The sequence below is a fragment of the Bombina bombina genome, chromosome 8 (genome assembly GCF_027579735.1).
Source record: "Bombina bombina isolate aBomBom1 chromosome 8, aBomBom1.pri, whole genome shotgun sequence".
Taxonomy (NCBI): domain Eukaryota; kingdom Metazoa; phylum Chordata; class Amphibia; order Anura; family Bombinatoridae; genus Bombina; species Bombina bombina.
Genome location: NC_069506.1, coordinates 6241181 through 6258877, shown reverse-complemented (window position 1 = coordinate 6258877; position 17697 = coordinate 6241181). Strand labels below are relative to the sequence as shown.

At 40.7% G+C, this 17697-nt stretch overlaps 1 protein-coding gene and 1 long non-coding RNA gene across 2 annotated transcripts in view; one reads left to right on the top strand and one right to left on the bottom strand.

Annotated features, from left to right (window-relative positions):
- Positions 1-11255, top strand: part of LOC128638252 (uncharacterized) — a 33810-nt gene extending 22555 nt beyond the window's left edge. The window contains exons 2-3 of the long non-coding RNA XR_008399077.1: positions 10999-11034; positions 11198-11255. This is a non-coding gene — a long non-coding RNA (uncharacterized LOC128638252). The remainder of the gene's footprint in view (positions 1-10998; positions 11035-11197) is intronic.
- Positions 1-17697, bottom strand: part of PPP2R1B (protein phosphatase 2 scaffold subunit Abeta) — a 127071-nt gene that overhangs the window by 89651 nt on the left and 19723 nt on the right. Inside the window, exons 2-3 of the mRNA XM_053690109.1 lie at positions 9750-9840; positions 1332-1432 (exon numbers count right to left, since the gene is read on the bottom strand). Of these exons, the coding sequence (XP_053546084.1) occupies positions 1332-1432; positions 9750-9840 (192 nt within the window). The remainder of the gene's footprint in view (positions 1-1331; positions 1433-9749; positions 9841-17697) is intronic.

Below are 17697 nucleotides of genomic sequence, written 5' to 3'. Positions count from 1 at the left end.
TGTTACCCAAGCCCCCCTCATGATTTTTACGACACCTCCTCCTCTCCCTGCACTGTCTTCTTAGCTATTCTGTGTTTTAAGATACAATCTGTAAATTCCATTGAATTGGTCAGTATTGCTTCAGACTTGATAAAGGAAGGAACTCTTCCGAAAGCTTGTCAACGCATAAATGTATAGTTAGTCCAATAAAAAAGTATCATTGCTCAATGCAATACTCCTGTTATTTTGATACCTATCTATATAGAGGATATAGATATAGAGGATATAGATAGAGGATATAGAGGATATAGAGGATATAGACGAAGAGGATATAGACGAAATAGATGATAGACGATATAGATGATATAGATAATATAGATGATATAGATATATACATACACACATCTCTCTCTCTATCTCTATCTATCTCTATCTAAATGTATCAAAGAAGAGAGAACTCCCACAAAGCATAAGTATCAATATTCTTGAGTAGCAAAACATAGCAAATAGTATAGGCTGAGTTAAAACATTATGCACAAGCACCTTTGTAAAACAATTGTAGAAAATGTATTAGATAAGCGTTAAAAGTCCACACAGAAACTGTGTATATACACACTCACGGATTACTGAAAGACAAGGGTAGGGATGACGTCATCACCATTTGGGTATCATGTCCCTTTAACCTCACATACACAAGAACAGTTTGTTTTTACAGTTCTGCTTCATCACCATTTGGGTATCATGTCCCTTTAACCTCACATAAACAAGAACAGTTTGCTTTTTACAGTTCTGCTTCATCACCATTTGGGTATCATGTCCCTTTAACCTCACATAAACAAGAACAGTTTGCTTTTTACAGTTCTGCTTCATCACCATTTGGGTATCATGTCCCTTTAACCTCACATAAACAAGAACAGTTTGCTTTTTACAGTTCTTCTTCATCACCATTTGGGTATCATGTCCCTTTAACCTCACATAAACAAGAACAGTTTGCTTTTTACAGTTCTGCTTCATCACCATTTGGGTATCATGTCCCTTTAACCTCACATAAACAAGAACAGTTTGCTTTTTACAGTTCTGCTTCATCACCATTTGGGTATCATGTCCCTTTAACCTCACATAAACAAGAACAGTTTGCTTTTTACAGTTCTGCTTCATCACCATTTGGGTATCATGTCCCTTTAACCTCACATAAACAAGAACAGTTTGCTTTTTACAGTTCTGCTTCATCACCATTTGGGTATCATGTCCCTTTAACCTCACATAAACAAGAACAGTTTGCTTTTTACAGTTCTGCTTCATCACCATTTGGGTATCATGTCCCTTTAACCTCACATACACAATGAACTCACCAGGAGACAATGAACAAATTCAGGACCTCCCACCAGGGTAGTGAAACTTCCCAACTGTTCAGCAAGAGCCAAAAGCACCTCATCTTCATCATAGATGGTATCTAAAGAGAAACATGAAAATAGCATTAAACCCACTGGTTCCTAATGCTATTCCTCTGCGTATTCTAATGATGTTAACTAATCAGTAAATAAAACGTCTGCAAATGCTGCACACCAGCTAATAACCACTCAAACCATACAAATCCCAACGGACCACATGCACAGTAAGTGCCGGTCTGACAGCGTATAACCAAGACTGACCCGTAGATACCAGAGCCAGACAGCCTCAGCTGAAGGTGGCTTAGTGCAAGGTGCAATCTATTAAACTTCCCCTACATTGTAACTGCACTATAGGAGATTCAGGACCCAGGTGTCAGCACACGGCCATCATCCCTAGGGTCGGCCAAACGCACAGCTATACGAGCACGCGGTCAGACAAACGCACAGCTATACGAGCACGCGGTCAGACAAACGCACAGCTATACGAGCACGCGGTCAGACAAACGCACAGCTATACGAGCACGCGGTCAGACAAACGCACAGCTATACGAGCACGCGGTCAGACAAACGCACAGCTATACGAGCACGCGGTCAGACAAACGCACAGCTATACGAGCACGCGGTCAGACAAAATGCGCAGTTATACGAGCACGCGGTCAGACAAAATGCGCAGTTATACGAGCACGCGGTCAGACAAAATGCGCAGTTATACAAGCACGCGGTCAGACAAAATGCGCAGTTATACAAGCACGCGGTCAGACAAAATGCGCAGTTATACAAGCACGCGGTCAGACAAAATGCGCAGTTATACAAGCACGCGGTCAGACAAAAAACGCACAGGTGTACAAGCACACGGTCAGACAAATGCACAGCAGCTGGGACGATGTTACTGGGTTCAGGCCTCAGGTGCTGCATACATACAACATAGACCACCTGCCTGCTGAGCACATTAAGAAAGGCGTCTGCAAATTTGGCCGTAAGAAAACAGATTGTTGAGGATTCGCATTTGATCAGAGGTCCAATGGAGTTAACTAGGGATGTGCAACATTTTGGAGTTTGTCAGTGAAACGAAAGCTAAAAAACATAATTTATGTAAGAACTTACCTGATAAATTCATTTCTTTCATATTGGCAAGAGTCCATGAGCTAGTGACATATGGGATATACAATCCTACCAGGAGGGGCAAAGTTTCCCAAACCTCAAAATGCCTATAAATACACACCTCACCACACCCACAATTCAGTTTAACGAATAGCCAAGCAGTGGGGTGATAAAGAAAGGAGTAGAAAGCATCAAAGGACATTTGGAAATAATTGTGCTTTATACAAAAAATCATAACCACCATAAAAAGGGTGGGCCTCATTGACTCTTGCTAATATGAAAGAAATGAATTTATCAGGTAAGTTCTTACATAAATTATGTTTTCTTTCATGTAATTGGCAAGAGTCCATGAGCTAGTGACATATGGGATATCAATACCCAAGATGTGGATCTTCCACTCAAGAGTCACTAAAGAGGGAGGGATAAAAATAAAAACAGCCATATTTCGCTGAAAAAATTAATCTACAACCCAAAAAATAAGTTATTTTCATTTTTGAAAGAAAAAAACTTAAAGGGACAGTAAACCATAAAAAAAAAAATGTTATATAATTCTGCACATAGTGCAGAATTATATAACATTATAATAGCGCAAACATTGTAAAATTTCCCCTTTGAATTTAAAAAATAACTGCTGTTTTACAGACCCGCTCTGTGATCTTCTAAGCGGGTCTGTTTTTTTCTAACAGCGCATCGGGCCAGCTGTATAGTCACAGCCCGGCCTGACCGCGCCATAGCACTAAGTGCAGCTCGCTCCTGCTGTCAGAGCGGGTCTGTAAAACAGCAGTTATTTTTTAAATTCAAAGGGGAAATTTGGTTTTACAATGTTTGCGCTATTATAATGTTATATAATTCTGCACTATGTGCAGAATTATATAACTTTTTTTTATGGTTTACTGTCCCTTTAAATCAAAAGCAGAAGAATCAAACTGAAACAGCTGCCTGAAGAACTTTTCTACCAAAAACTGCTTCAGAAGAAGCAAATACATCAAAATGTTAGAATTTAGTAAATGTATGCAAAGAGGACCAAGTTGCTGCTTTGCAAATCTGATCAACTGAAGCTTCATTCTTAAAAGCCCACGAAGTGGAGAATGATCTAGTAGAATGAGCTGTAATTCTCTGAGGCGGGGTTTGACCCGACTCTAAATAAGCTTGATGAATCAAAAGTTTCAACCAAGAAGCCAAGGAAATAGCAGAATCTTTCTGACCTTTCCTAGGACCAGAAAATAAAACAAATAAACTGGAAGTCTTCCTGAAATGTTTAGTAGCTTCCACATAATATTTCAAAGCTCTTACCACATCCAAAGAATGTAAGGATCTCTCCAAAGAATTCTTAGGATTAGGACACAAGGAAGGGACAACAATTTCTCTACTAATGTTGTTAGAATTCACAACCTTAGGTAAAAATTGAAAAGAAGTCCGCAAAACTGCCTTATCCTGATGAAAAATCAGAAAAGGAGACTCACAAGAAAGATCAGATAGCTCAGAAACTCTACTAGCAGAAGAAATAGCCAAAAGGAAAAAAACACTTTCCAGGAAAGTAGTTTAATGTCCAAAGAATGCATAGGCTCAAATGGAGGAGCCTGTAAAGCCTTCAGAACCAAATTAAGACTCCAAGGAGGAGAAATTGATTTAATGACAGGCTTAATACGAACTAAAGCCTGTACAAAACAGTGAATATCAGGAAGTATAGCAATCTTTCTGTGAAATAAAACCGAAAGAACAGAAATTTGTCCTTTCAAGGAACTTGCAGACAAACCCTTATCCCAACTATCCTGAAGGAACTGTAACATTCTAGGAATTCTAAAAGAATGCCAGGAGAATTTATGAGAAGAACACCATGAAATGTAAGTCTTCCAAACTCTGTAATAAATCTTTCTAGAGACAGATTTACGAGCTTGTAACATAGTATTAATCACTGAAACCTCTATGACTTAGAACTAAGCGTTACATTTCCATACCTTCAAATTTAATGATGAGATCCTGATGGAAAAACGGACCTTGAGATAGTAGGTCCGGCCGTAACGGAAGTGGCCAAGGCGGGCAACTGGACATCCGAACCAGATCTGCATACCAAAACCTGTGTGGCCATGCTGGAGCCACCAGCAACACAAAAGACTGTTCCATGATGATTTTGGAGATCACTCTTGGAAGAAGAACTAGAGGCGGGAAGATGTAAGCCGGTTGATAACACCAAGGAAGTGTCAGCGCATCCACTGCTTCCGCCTGAACATCCCTGGACCTGGACAGGTATCTGGGAAGTTTCTTGTTTAGATGAGAGGCCATGAGATCTCTCTCTAGAAGACCCCACATCTGAACAATCTGAGAAAACACATCTGGATGAAGAGACCACTCCCCTGGATGTAAAGTCTGGCGGCTGAGATAATCCGCCTCCCAATTGTCTACGCCTGGGATATGCACCGCAGAGATTAGACAGGAGCTGGATTCCGCCCAGGCAAGTATACTTCTTTCATAGCTTGGGGACTGTGAGTCCCACCCTGATGATTGACATAAGCCACAGTCGTGATATTGTCTGACTGAAAACAAATGAACGGTTCTCTCTTTAGCAGAGGCCAGAACTCAAGAGCCCTGAGAATTGCACGGAGTTCTAAAATATTTATTGGTAATCTCGCCTCTTGAGATTTCCAAACCCCTTGTGCTGTCAGAGATCCCCAAACAGCTCCCCAACCTGAAAGACTTGCATCTGTTGTGATCACAGTCCAGGTTGGGCGAACAAAAGAAGCCCCTTGAACCAAACGATGGTGGTCTATTCACCATGTCAGAAAGTGTCGTACATTGGGATTCAAGGATATTAATTGTGATATCTTTGTATAATCCCTGCACCATTGATTCAGCATACAAAGCTGTAGAGGTCTCATGTGAAAACGAGCAAAGGGGATTGCGTCCGATGCTGCAGTCATGAGACCTAAAACTTCCAAGCACATAGCCACTGAAGGGAATGACAGACTGAAGGAGCCGGCATGCTGCGACCTATTTTAAATGTCTCTTGTCTGTTAGAGAGAGTCATGGACACTGAATCTATCTCGAAGCCTAAAAAGGTGACCCTTGTCTGAGGAATCAAGAAACTTTTTGGTAAATTGATCCTCCAACCATGTTTCCGAAGAAACATTAGTTCATTCTTGTGAGATTCTGCAGTATGTAAAGACTGAGTTAGTACTAAGATATCGTCCAAATAAGGAAACACTGCAATACCCTGTTCTCTGATTACAGATAGTAGGGCACCCAGAACCTTCGAAAAGATTCTTGGAGCTGTTGCTAGGCCAAATGGAAGAGCAACAAATTGGTAATGCTTGTCTAGAAAAGAGAATCTCAGAAACTGAAAGTGTTCTGGATGAATCGGAATATGAAGGTATGCACCCTGCAAGTCTATTGTAGACATATAATGTCCTTGCTGAACAAAAGGCAGAATAGTCCTTATAGTCACCATCTTGAAAGTTGGTACTCTTACATAACGATTCAAAATTTTCAGATCCAGAACTGGTCTGAACAAATTTTCTCTTTGGTACAATGAATAGGTTTGAATAAAACCCCAAACCTTGTTCCTGAGGAGGAACTGGCATGATTACCCCCTGAAGACTCCAGGTCTGAAATACACTTCAGAAAAGCCTGAGCTTTTACTGGATTTACAGGGATGCATGAGAGAAAAAATCTTCTCACAGGAGGTCTTACTTTGAATCCTATTCGATACCCTTGAGAGACAATGCTCTGAATCCAATGATTTTGGACAGATTTTATCCAAATATCCTTGAAAAACCTTAATCTGCCCCCTACCAGCTGAGCTGGAATGAGGGCCGCACCTTCATGCGGACTTAGGGGCAGACTTTGGTTTCCTAAATGGCTTGGATTTATTCCAGTTTGAGGAAGGCTTCCAACTGGAAGCAGATTCCTTGGGAGGAGGATTGAGTTTTTGTTCCTTATTCTGACGAAAGGAACGAAAACTGTTAGAAGCCTTAGATTTACCCTTAGGTTTTTTATCCTGAGGCAAAAAAACTCCTTTTCCTCCAGTGATAGTTGAAATAATAGAATCCAACTGAGAACCAAATAAATTATTACCTTGGAAAGAAAGAGATAGTAATCTAGATTTAGATGTCATATCAGCTTTCCAAGATTTAAGCCACAAAGCTCTTCTAGCTAATACAGCTAAAGAGATGGATCTAACATCAATTTTGATAATCTCAAAAATGGCATCACAAATAAAATGATTAGCATGTTGCAGTAAGCGAACAATGCTAGATATGTCAAAATCCAATTCATGTTGCGCTAAATTTTCCAACCAGAAAGTTGATGCAGCCGCAACATCACCCAAAGAAATAGCAGGTCTGAGAAGATGACCTGAATATAAAATAGGCCTTCCTTAGGTAAGATTCAAGTTTCCTATCTAAAGGATCCTTAAAGGAAGTGCTATATTCCATAGGAATAGTGGTACGTTTAGCAAGAGTAGAAATAGCCCCATCAACTTTGGGGATCTTTTCCCAAAACTCTATAGATTTTGCTGGTAAAGGATACAATCTCTTAAACCTTAAAGAAGGAATAAAGGAAGTACCTGGCTTATTCCATTCCCTAGAAATCATATCAGAAATAGCCTCAGGAATGGGAAAAACACCTGGGGAAACCACAGGAGGTTTAAAAACAGCATTTAAACGTTTATTAGACTGAACGTCAATAGGACTGGTTACCTCAACATCCAAAGTAATTAACACTTCTTTTAATAAAGAACGCATATACTCTATTTTAAATAAATAAGTAGATTTGTCAGTGTCAATATCTGAGGAAGGATCTTTGTTTCAGATAGATCCTCATCAGAAGAGGATGAATTATTATGTTGTTGGTCATTTGAAATTTAATCAGCTAAATGAGAAGTTTTAAAAGACCTTTTACGTTTATTAGAAGGTGGAAATGCAGACAAAGCCTTCATAATAGATTCAGAAAAAAATTCTTTAAAATTTACAGGTATATCATGCACATTAGAAGTTGAAGGAACTGCAACTGGCAATGTACTATTACTGATGGAAACACTATCTGCATGTAAAAGTTTATCATGACAACTATTACAAATGACATTCGGTGGAATAATTTCTACAATTTTACAACAAATGCATTTAGCTTTGGTAGAACCGATGTCAGGCAGCAATGTTCCAGCAGAAACTTCAGAGGCAGGATCAGATTGGGACATCTTGCTCAATGTAAGAGAAAAAAAACCATATAAAGCAAAATTATCTATTTCCTTAAATGACAGTTTCAGGAATGGGAAAAAATGCAAAAGCATAGGCCTCTTGATAGAAAGAAAGAGGCAAACAACAATGGGGTATTGAAATAATGAAGACAATTTGACCGGAAATGACACACTTGCGTCACTAATGACGCCACCGTGTGAAAGGTCTCGGCGTCACGCATGACGCCGGAAATGACGAAGTTGCGTCAAAAACATTTTTCCGCGCCAAAAAAGACGCAATAAAGTCTAACATTTGACGCACCCGCGGGCCTAACACCGGCAATTGCAAAAAATAGTCAAATTGAAAAAAAGACTAAAACCCCAGGTAAGAAATAAATTTCTTAAAGTGTTTATATTCCCAAATATGAAACTGACAGTCTGCAGAAGGAAATACATGAACCTGACTCATGGCAAATATAAGTACAATACACATATTTAGAACTTTATATAATTTGCATAAAGTGCCAAACCATAGCTGAGTGTCTTAAGTAATGAAAACATACTTACCAAAAGACACCCATCCACATATAGCAGATAGCCAAACCAGTACTAAAACAGTTATTAGTAGAGGTAATGGTAAATTGAGAGTATATCGTCGATCTGAAAAGGGAGGTAGGAGATGAATCTCTACGACCAATAATAGAGAACCCATGAAAAAGATCCCCGTTAGAGAAATCATCGTATTCAATAGGTGATACTCCCTTCACGTCCCTCTGACATTCGCTGTACTCTGAGAGGAATCGGGCTTCAACAATGCTGAGAAGCGCATATCAACGTAGAAATCTTAGCACAAACTCACTTCACCACCTCCATAGGAGGCAAAGTATGGAAAACTGAATTGTGGGTGTGGTGAGGGGTGTATTTATAGGCATTTTGAGGTTTGGGAAACTTTGCCCCTCCTGGTAGGATTGTATCTCTCATATGTCACTAGCTCATGGACTCTTCCCAATTACATGAAAGAAATGGTAGTTACCAAAAGTATTCAGTTTATTTGAGCACTGGATTTGCACAGATATTTATGTGTTGCACATTTACTTGAATAAATCTGGCGCCAAAATGAGTTGACTGCCTCAGACTAGGGCCATTTACAGAATTCGTTATTACATTTGTTAAATGTTCAATTCCAATATTTTGCACATCCCTAGAGTTGACTACTCCTCTGTGTGTTCCTGGCAGATAAAGGGGTTGCAATGGGATTAAAAATACCGTTCTAGAGCAAAACGGACAGAAAAAGATATAAAAAAAAAAAAAAAAATGCGCCTGGTGCTTAACACCTCCATCAATTTAAAGAGCCAGTGCTTATAATACATAACAGTTACCAACTAATAAACAAATATCTAATCTCCCTTAAAGAGCAAAGGACTATGTCATCACTTAATGTGACATCTCCGCTCCTAAACTTTAACACGACTCAGCACAGAGGAATTAACTTCAGTGGTGCATCCTGGGTAGCAGGTACAACGTCCAGTCCCCCTATACTTGAAAGATCAGTCTATACACCAGGTACACCGAGAGAGGTTATACCCCAAAGACAGGAAATGTATACATATTTTTTTAAATTCAGGGATAGCGGTTAGTGCGCGCAAGGCTGTATGTGTAATCTCACCCATCACAGCAGGTCACATGCTGCGCGCTGCACAGCAAACATTCGATTACGTGACAGTCGTAAAACATAATGTGCCAGACACAAGTCTAACAGGCTTCTCACTCTTAAAGTGGTAAAATAATGTCTGCTATATAAATCTGACACCCACACATCTCCATGGCACCTAAATATATTTTATACTTTTATATCTCCCTCCCCCTCAAATCTTATCTGTCGCACATCAATCAATTATATATCAAGGATAATTAACCTATTTTTTTCTTAGGCCACATTTTATGCTGCTGCTTACAATAATTAACAAATCGCTCAATAGAAGGTTACGGGACAGTAAAAACCCCAAATCAACAAAGGTTTCAAAAATATATTTACGCATAGGAATAAAACATTTACACACAGGGATCATCCCTCTAATATCTACAACAAACCATAAGTGAATACGTACCAGTGAGGAATGGCAGAAGTTCAGTCCTTGTCCTCTCCACACCCAGAGCCAGCGCGATTGTAGACAGCTTCTTTATGCTGTTCAGGCGAAGCTGGAAGAGGAACGAGAAAAAAAACAAAACTAAATGAATACATACATCTCTCGTTAATGATACATTATCCATCCAGAAATAGGGATTATTTATAAATATGTAGCATGAGGCTGCAGGGGTGTGGAATTTAAAAAATAAATAAAAAAAATAAAAAACTACTTGCCTAAGGGACTGAAGCAGGAGCCCAATATACTCATCCCTTACGATAATCTACTTGTCCTGATTAAAAAAATAATTTTAACCAGGTTTTTCTCTAAGGGACGGTGTCTGACAGTATACTGATACAGAATGTGTGTGCACTCCTACAGTATACGTTTGTACCTATACAGTAGATGTGTGCACTGATATAGTATCTGTATATATGTATTCATACAGTACATGTATTTTCCACCTTGTCTGTGAGGAACAATGAAAGAGAATTACCTTTATCGCTGTATAGAGCATTTTTTGTGCAAAATTATCTTTCCTTCTAAAGTATTGATTTTTATTATTTAAAGTGCTTACTTAATGGAAATCTCTAAATTATGTGTGACAATTATCAAGTAAACGGGACGAAATATAATTACTAAAAACTTATAAATTTTATTTTACTGATTAAACAGCTTTAACGCATAGCAATTAGATAATGATTTATGCAGCATAGAAAGGATTATACAACAAGATGACAACATTTATTTTGTATTCATTTGTGTACCAGGAAGATGAGAGTATGGCTAGTTACCGCCACCTAGAAACCTTAGCCTTCCATATTACAGAGATGTCAATGCTGTTATGTGAGGAGCCTCATACCCTTTTAAAAATGCAACCAAACCTATCTTAAAACAATGGATTTGGCAGGAGCTAGAGGAGGAGCCTTATGCTAACAGCCAATAGCAGGTAGAGGAGGAGCCTTATGTTAACAGCCAATAGCAGGTAGAGGAGGAGCCTTATGCTAACAGCCAATAGCAGGGACTGATGGGGGCCACTTGTAATTAAAGTCTGCTGTTTGAGAGAACAAAATTTCCACATAAGTGCTAGGATATAGAAATATATTAAAGGGACAGTAAATTCAAATATGTTCTCCTTTCATACAGAAAGTATAGCATTTATTCTATTTTGTCATGTGTATTTATTAAAAAAAATAAATATATATATCAGCTTAATGTATTTTTTTTTTAGATTTTGAAAAAGCAATTGATCAAACCACTATCTCAGGTGAGAGTTTCAGTACAGTCGTAATACATGAATGAATACATACAGAGTACATATATAAATACACACAGATACATTTACTACACATTTCAGACAGAAGTACTTGTATTATTTGTGCAATGCTAAACAGCCTGCATTCCCGCTTCCTGTCTTCACTTCTATACAGGACTATAGAACGTGCAGGTGCTGCAGGAGCGAGTTGTTTATCCGAGGAACATGACAATGATCTTATGACAACTTCCAGCAGTGCTGACAATAACACTTTCTACGCTCTTCAAAAAATGTGAGTCGCTCTTTTTACACAAAGTGAGTTGCTCCTAACTGGTAGGGACAGAGGTAAATATGTACAGGAACGAGAAAATGATTTAATCAGACTAAAAACACAAGGAAACAAGTTTGTATACAACGATCATGAAAGAAGTGTCTACTCTCTGGCCCCAGGTAAGAGAAGATTGAAGAAATCAAGGAATTCATTAGCAAGAATTTGAGTAAAAAAATATGCAGATATTAAACAGAGTGATGTTAAAGGATGTGAAACCCTTTACTAGAGCGAGTTGTTCCTATGAAGAAATGCAGGCTTCTGTAGAGAGGGAAGGGCGGTAGTTGGCAATTCTGAGCAGCCACTTTAATTTCAAACACGCCTGCTCTGAACATGCAGTGGATAAAGTCTGCCGGTACGCCGAGAAAGCTTGACATATTATATATTTCCCCTGCCTGCTGATTGTCAGAGAGTTGGACGTAATTCACAAAGGCTGCAAACATTTGCTGTACGAGGGCTTCTTCCCCCGCTCTCACTCTGCCCTCAAGACCGTTCACTTCGCCACTATTAAAATGACAAAAAAAATAAAAAATCCTTAAGCAGTCGGCTTGCCCGCAGCAGGGCTAAATGTAAAAAAACCACATGCCCGGCGCACAAAACGGTATGTCCCGGGCGTCGGGCGAGAGGAATTGCGCATCCCTGAGGCTGTATATTCTTTAAATCCAGTCACAATGTCATGTCCTCCCAGAGGTTTGTCAGATTTTGAGCATTTTTCCTGTCTAGATATTATCACTTATTATTGGTTTTGTAGTTCTCAGGACTAATTGTGTCTGCAGAAATAACACCTCTTCTTCACAACAAAATGTTCAGAAATAGACCCTAAAGGAACAAACCCATTTTGTTTATTTTAGGATGCAGACAGAGAACATACAATTTTAAACAACTTTTAGATTTACTTCTATTATCAAATGTGCTTCATTCTCTTGGTATACTTTGTTGAAGATGCAGCAATGCACTACTAGGAACTAGCTGAACACACTGGTTGAGTCAATGGCAAGAGGCATATGAGCGCAGCCACCAATCAGCAGATGGCTCTCAATAGTGCATTGCAGCTCCCGAGCATACATAGGTATGCTTTTTAACAAAGGATTCTAAGAACAAAGCAAAATTCAATAGAAGTACATTGGAAGGTTGCTTAAAACTGCATGTTCTATCTGAATCAGGAAATTTTCATTTTAACTTTAATCCAATTGTTGCCCTTTAATTCTATGTACTTAAGTCTCAAGAAGCTAAATGAAGAGATCTGCACAAGGACCCAAGTGTGAGGAGGGAGGGGCAACCATTACAACTGAAAGTGAGACCAATAGTGTTATTGTATTAGTTAAATAAAAACATAATTTATGCTTACCTGATAAATTTATTTCTCTTTTAGTGTATCCAGTCCACGGATCATCCATTACTTGTGGGATATTCTCCTTCCCAACAGGAAGTTGGAAGAGGATCACCCACAGCAGAGCTGCTATATAGCTCCTCCCCTCACTGCCATATCCAGTCATTCGACCGAAACAAGACGAGAAAGGAGAAACCATAGGGTGCAGTGGTGACTGTAGTTTAATTAAAATTTAGACCTGCCTTAAAAGGACAGGGCGGGCCGTGGACTGGATACACTACAAGAGAAATAAATTTATCAGGTAAGCATAAATTATGTTTTCTCTTGTTAAGTGTATCCAGTCCACGGATCATCCATTACTTGTGGGATACCAATACCAAAGCTAAAGTACACGGATGATGGGAGGGACAAGGCAGGAACTTAAACGGAAGGAACAACTGCCTGTAGAACCTCTCTCCCAAAAACAGCCTCCGAAGAAGCAAAACTGTCAAATTTGTAAAATTTGGAAAAGGTGTGAAGCGAAGACCAAATCGCAGCCTTGCAAATCTGTTCAGAGGCCTCATTTTTAAAGGCCCAGGTGGAAGCCACAGCTCTAGTAGAATGAGCTGTAATCCTTTCAGGGGGCTGCTGTCCAGCAGTCTCATAGGCTAAGCGTATTATGCTCCGAAGCCAAAAGGAGAGAGAGAGGTTGCCGAAGCTTTTTGACCTCTCCTCTGTCCAGAGTAAACGACAAACAGGGCAGATGTTTGACGAAAATCTTTAGTAGCCTGTAAGTAAAACTTCAAAGCACGGACTACGTCCAGATTATGCAAAAGACGTTCCTTCTTTGAAGAAGGATTAGGACACAATGATGGAACAACAATCTCTTGATTGATATTCTTGTTAGAAACCATCTTAGGTAAAAACCCAGGTTTGGTACGCAGAACTACCTTGTCTGAATGAAAAAATCAGATAAGGAGAATCACAATGTAAGGCAGATAACTCAGAGACTCTTCGAGCCGAGGAAATAACCATCAAAAACAGAACTTTCCAAGATAAAAGTTTAATATCAATGGAATGAAGGGGTTCACATGGAACTCCTTGAAGAACTTTAAGAACCAAGTTTAAGCTCCACGGGGGAGCAACAGTTTTAAACACAGGCTTAATCCTAACCAAAGCCTGACAAAATGCCTGGACGTCTGGAACTTCTGTCAGACGCTTGTGCAAAAGAATAGACAGAGCAGAGATCTGTCCTTTTAAAGAACTAGCTGATAAGCCTTTGTCCAAACCCTCTTGGAGAAAGGACAATATCCTAGGAATCCTAACCTTACTCCATGAGTAACTCTTGGATTCACACCAATAAAGATATTTACGCCATATCTTATGGTAGATTTTCCTGGTGACAGGCTTCCGAGCCTGTATTAAGGTATCAATGACTGACTCTGAGAAGCCACCCCTTGATAGAATCAAGCGTTCAATCTCCATGCAGTCAGTCTCAGAGAAATTAGATTTGGATGATTGAAAGGACCTTGTATTAGAAGGTCCTGCCTCAGAGGCAGAGTCCATGGTGGAAGAGATGACATGTCCACTAGGTCTGCATACCAGGTCCTGCGTGGCCACGCAGGCACTATCAGAATCACCGATGCTCTCTCCCGTTTGATTTTGGCAATCAGTCGAGGGAGCAGAGGAAACGGTGGAAACACATAGGCCAGGTTGAAGAACCAAGGAGCTGCTAGAGCATCTATCAACGTTGCTCCCGGGTCCCTGGACCCGTAACAAGGAAGCTTGGCGTTCTGGCGAGACGCCATGAGATCCAGTTCTGGTTTGCCCCAACGATGGACCAGTTGAGCAAACACCTCCGGATGGAGTTCCCACTCCCCCGGATGAAAAGTCTGACGACTTAGAAAATCCGCCTCCCAGTTCTCTACGCCTGGGATGTGGATCGCCGACAGGTGGCAAGAGTGAGACTCTGCCCAGCGAATTATCTTTGAGACTTCTAACATCGCCAGGGAACTCCTGGTTCCCCCTTGATGGTTGATGTAAGCCACAGTCGTGATGTTGTCCGACTGAAATCTGATGAACCTCAGTGTTGCTAAATGAGGCCAAGCTAGAAGAGCCTTGAATATTGCTCTTACCTCCAGAATATTTATTGGGAGGAGTTTCTCCTCCTGAGTCCACGATCCCTGAGCCTTCAGGGAGTTCCAGACTGCGCCCCAACCTAGAAGGCTGGCATCTGTTGTTACAATCGTCCAATCTGGCCTGCGAAAGGTCCTACCCTTGGACAGATGGACCCGAGAAAGCCACCAGAGAAGAGAATCTCTGGTCTCTTGATCCAGATTTAGTAGAGGGGACAAATCTGAGTAATCCCCATTCCACTGACTTAGCATGCATAACTGCAGCGGTCTGAGATGCAGGCGCGCAAATGGCACTATGTCCATTGCCGCTACCATTAAGCCGATTACTTCCATGCACTGAGCCACTGACGGGCGTGGAATGGAATGAAGGACACGGCAAGCATTTAGAAGTTTTGATAACCTGGACTCCGTCAGGTAAATTTTCATCTCTACAGAATCTATAAGAGTCCCTAGGAAGGAGACTCTTGTGAGTGGTGATAGAGAACTTTTCCACGTTCACTTTCCACCCATGCGACCTCAGAAATGCCAGAACTATCTCAGTATGAGACTTGGCAATTTGAAAGCTTGACGCCTGTATCAGGATGTCGTCTAGATACAGAGCCACCGCTATGCCTCGCGGTCTTAGAACCGCCAGAAGTGAGCCCAGAACCTTTGTAAAAATTCTCAGGGCAGTGGCCAACCCGAAGGGAAGAGCTACAAATTGGCAATGCCTGTCTAGAAAGGCAAACCTTAGGAACCGATGATTATCTTTGTGAATCGGTATGTGAAGGTAGGCATCCTTTACGTCCACTGTGGTCATGTACTGACTCTCTTGGATCATGGGTAGGATGGTCCGAATAGTTTCCATTTTGAATGATTGAACTCTGAGGAATTTGTTTAAGATCTTTAGATCCAAGATTGGTCTGAAGGTTCCCTCTTTCTTGGGAACCACAAACAGATTTGAATAAAATCCCTGTCCTTGTTCCGTCCGCGGAACTGGATGGATCACTCCCATTACTAGGAGGTCTTGCACACATCATAGGAATGCCTCTTTATCTGGTTTGCTGATAACCTTGAAAGATGAAATCTCCCTTGTGGAGGAGAAGCTTTGAAGTCCAAAAGATATCCCTGAGATATGATCTCCAACGCCCAGGGACCCTGAACATCTCTTGCCCACGCCTGGGCGAAGAGAGAAAGTCTGCCCCCCACTAGATCCGTTTCCGGATAGGGGGCCGTTCCTTCATGCTGTCTTGGGGGCAGCAGCAGGCTTTCTGGCCTGCTTGCCATTGTTCCAGGACTGGTTAGGTTTCCAGGCCTGTCTGAAATGAGCAACAGTTCCCTCTCGTTTTGAAGCGGAGGAAGTTGATGCTGCTCCTGCCTTGAAATTTCGAAAGGCACGAAAATTAGACTGTTTGGCCTTTGATTTGGCCCTGTCCTGAGGAAGGGTATGACCCTTGCCTCCAGTAATGTCAGCAATAATTTCCTTCAAGCCAGGCCCGAATAAGGTTTGCCCCTTGAAAGGAATGTTGAGTAATTTAGACTTTGAAGTCACGTCAGCTGACCAGGATTTAAGCCATAGCACCCTACGCGCCTGGATGTCGAATCCAGAATTCTTAGCCGTTAGTTTAGTCAAATAAACAATGGCATCAGAAACAAATGAGTTAGCTAGCTTAAGCGTTCCAAGCTTGTCAATAATTTCATTCAATGGAGCTGTCTGGATGGCTTCTTCCAGGGCCTCAAACCAGAATGCCGCCGCAGCAGTGACAGGCGCAATGCATGCAAGGGGCTGTAAAATAAAACCTTGTTAAATAAACATTTTCTTAAGGTAACCCTCCAATTTTTTATCCATTGGATCTGAAAAAGCACAACTGTCCTCAACCGGGATAGTGGCGTCTATTGGAAACATTTTTCTAAATATAGGAGGTGGGGAAAAGGGCACACCGGGTCTATTCCACTCCTTGCTAATAATTTCTGTAAGCCTTTTAGGTATAGGAAAAACGTCAGTACACACCGGCACCGCATAGTATCTATCCAGCCTACACAATTTCTCTGGAATTGCAACTGTGTTAGAGTCATTCAGAGCAGCTAATACCTCCCCAAGCAATACACGGAGGTTCTCAAGCTTAAATTTAAAATTAGAAATCTCTGAATCATGTTTCCCCGAGTCAGAGATGTCACCCACAGATTGAAGCTCTCCGTCCTCATGTTCTGCATACTGTGACGCAGTATCAGACATGGCTCTAACAGCATTTGCGCGCTCTGTATCTCTCCTAACCCCAGAGCTATCGTGCTTGCCTCTTAATTCAGGCAATCTAGATAATACCTCTGACAGGGTATTATTCATGATTGCAGCCATGTCCTGCAAGGTAATCGCTATGGGCGTCCCTGATGTAATTGGCGCCATATTAGCGTGCGTCCCCTGACCGGGAGGCGAAGGGTCTGACACATGGGGAGAGTTAGTCGGCATAACTTCCCCCTCGACAGAACCCTCTGGTGATAATTCTTTTATAGATAAAGACTGATATTTACTGTTTAAGGTGAAATCAATACATTTAGTACACATTCTCCTATGGGGCTCCACCATGGCTTTCAAACATAATGAACAAGTAGGTTCCTCTGTATCAGACATGTTTAAACAGACTAGCAATGAGACTAGCAAGCTTGGAAAACACTTTAAAACAAGTTTACAAGCAATATAAAAAAACGTTACTGCGCCTTTAAGAAACACAAATTTACCCAAATTTTGAAACAGTGAAAAAATGCAGTTACACTAATGAAATTTTTACAGTGTATGTAATAAGTTAGAGCATTGCACCCACTTGCAAATGGATGATTAACCCCTTAATACCAAAAACGGAACAACAAATGACAAAAACGTTTTTTAAACAGTCACAACTGCCACAGCTCTACTGTGGCTTTTTACC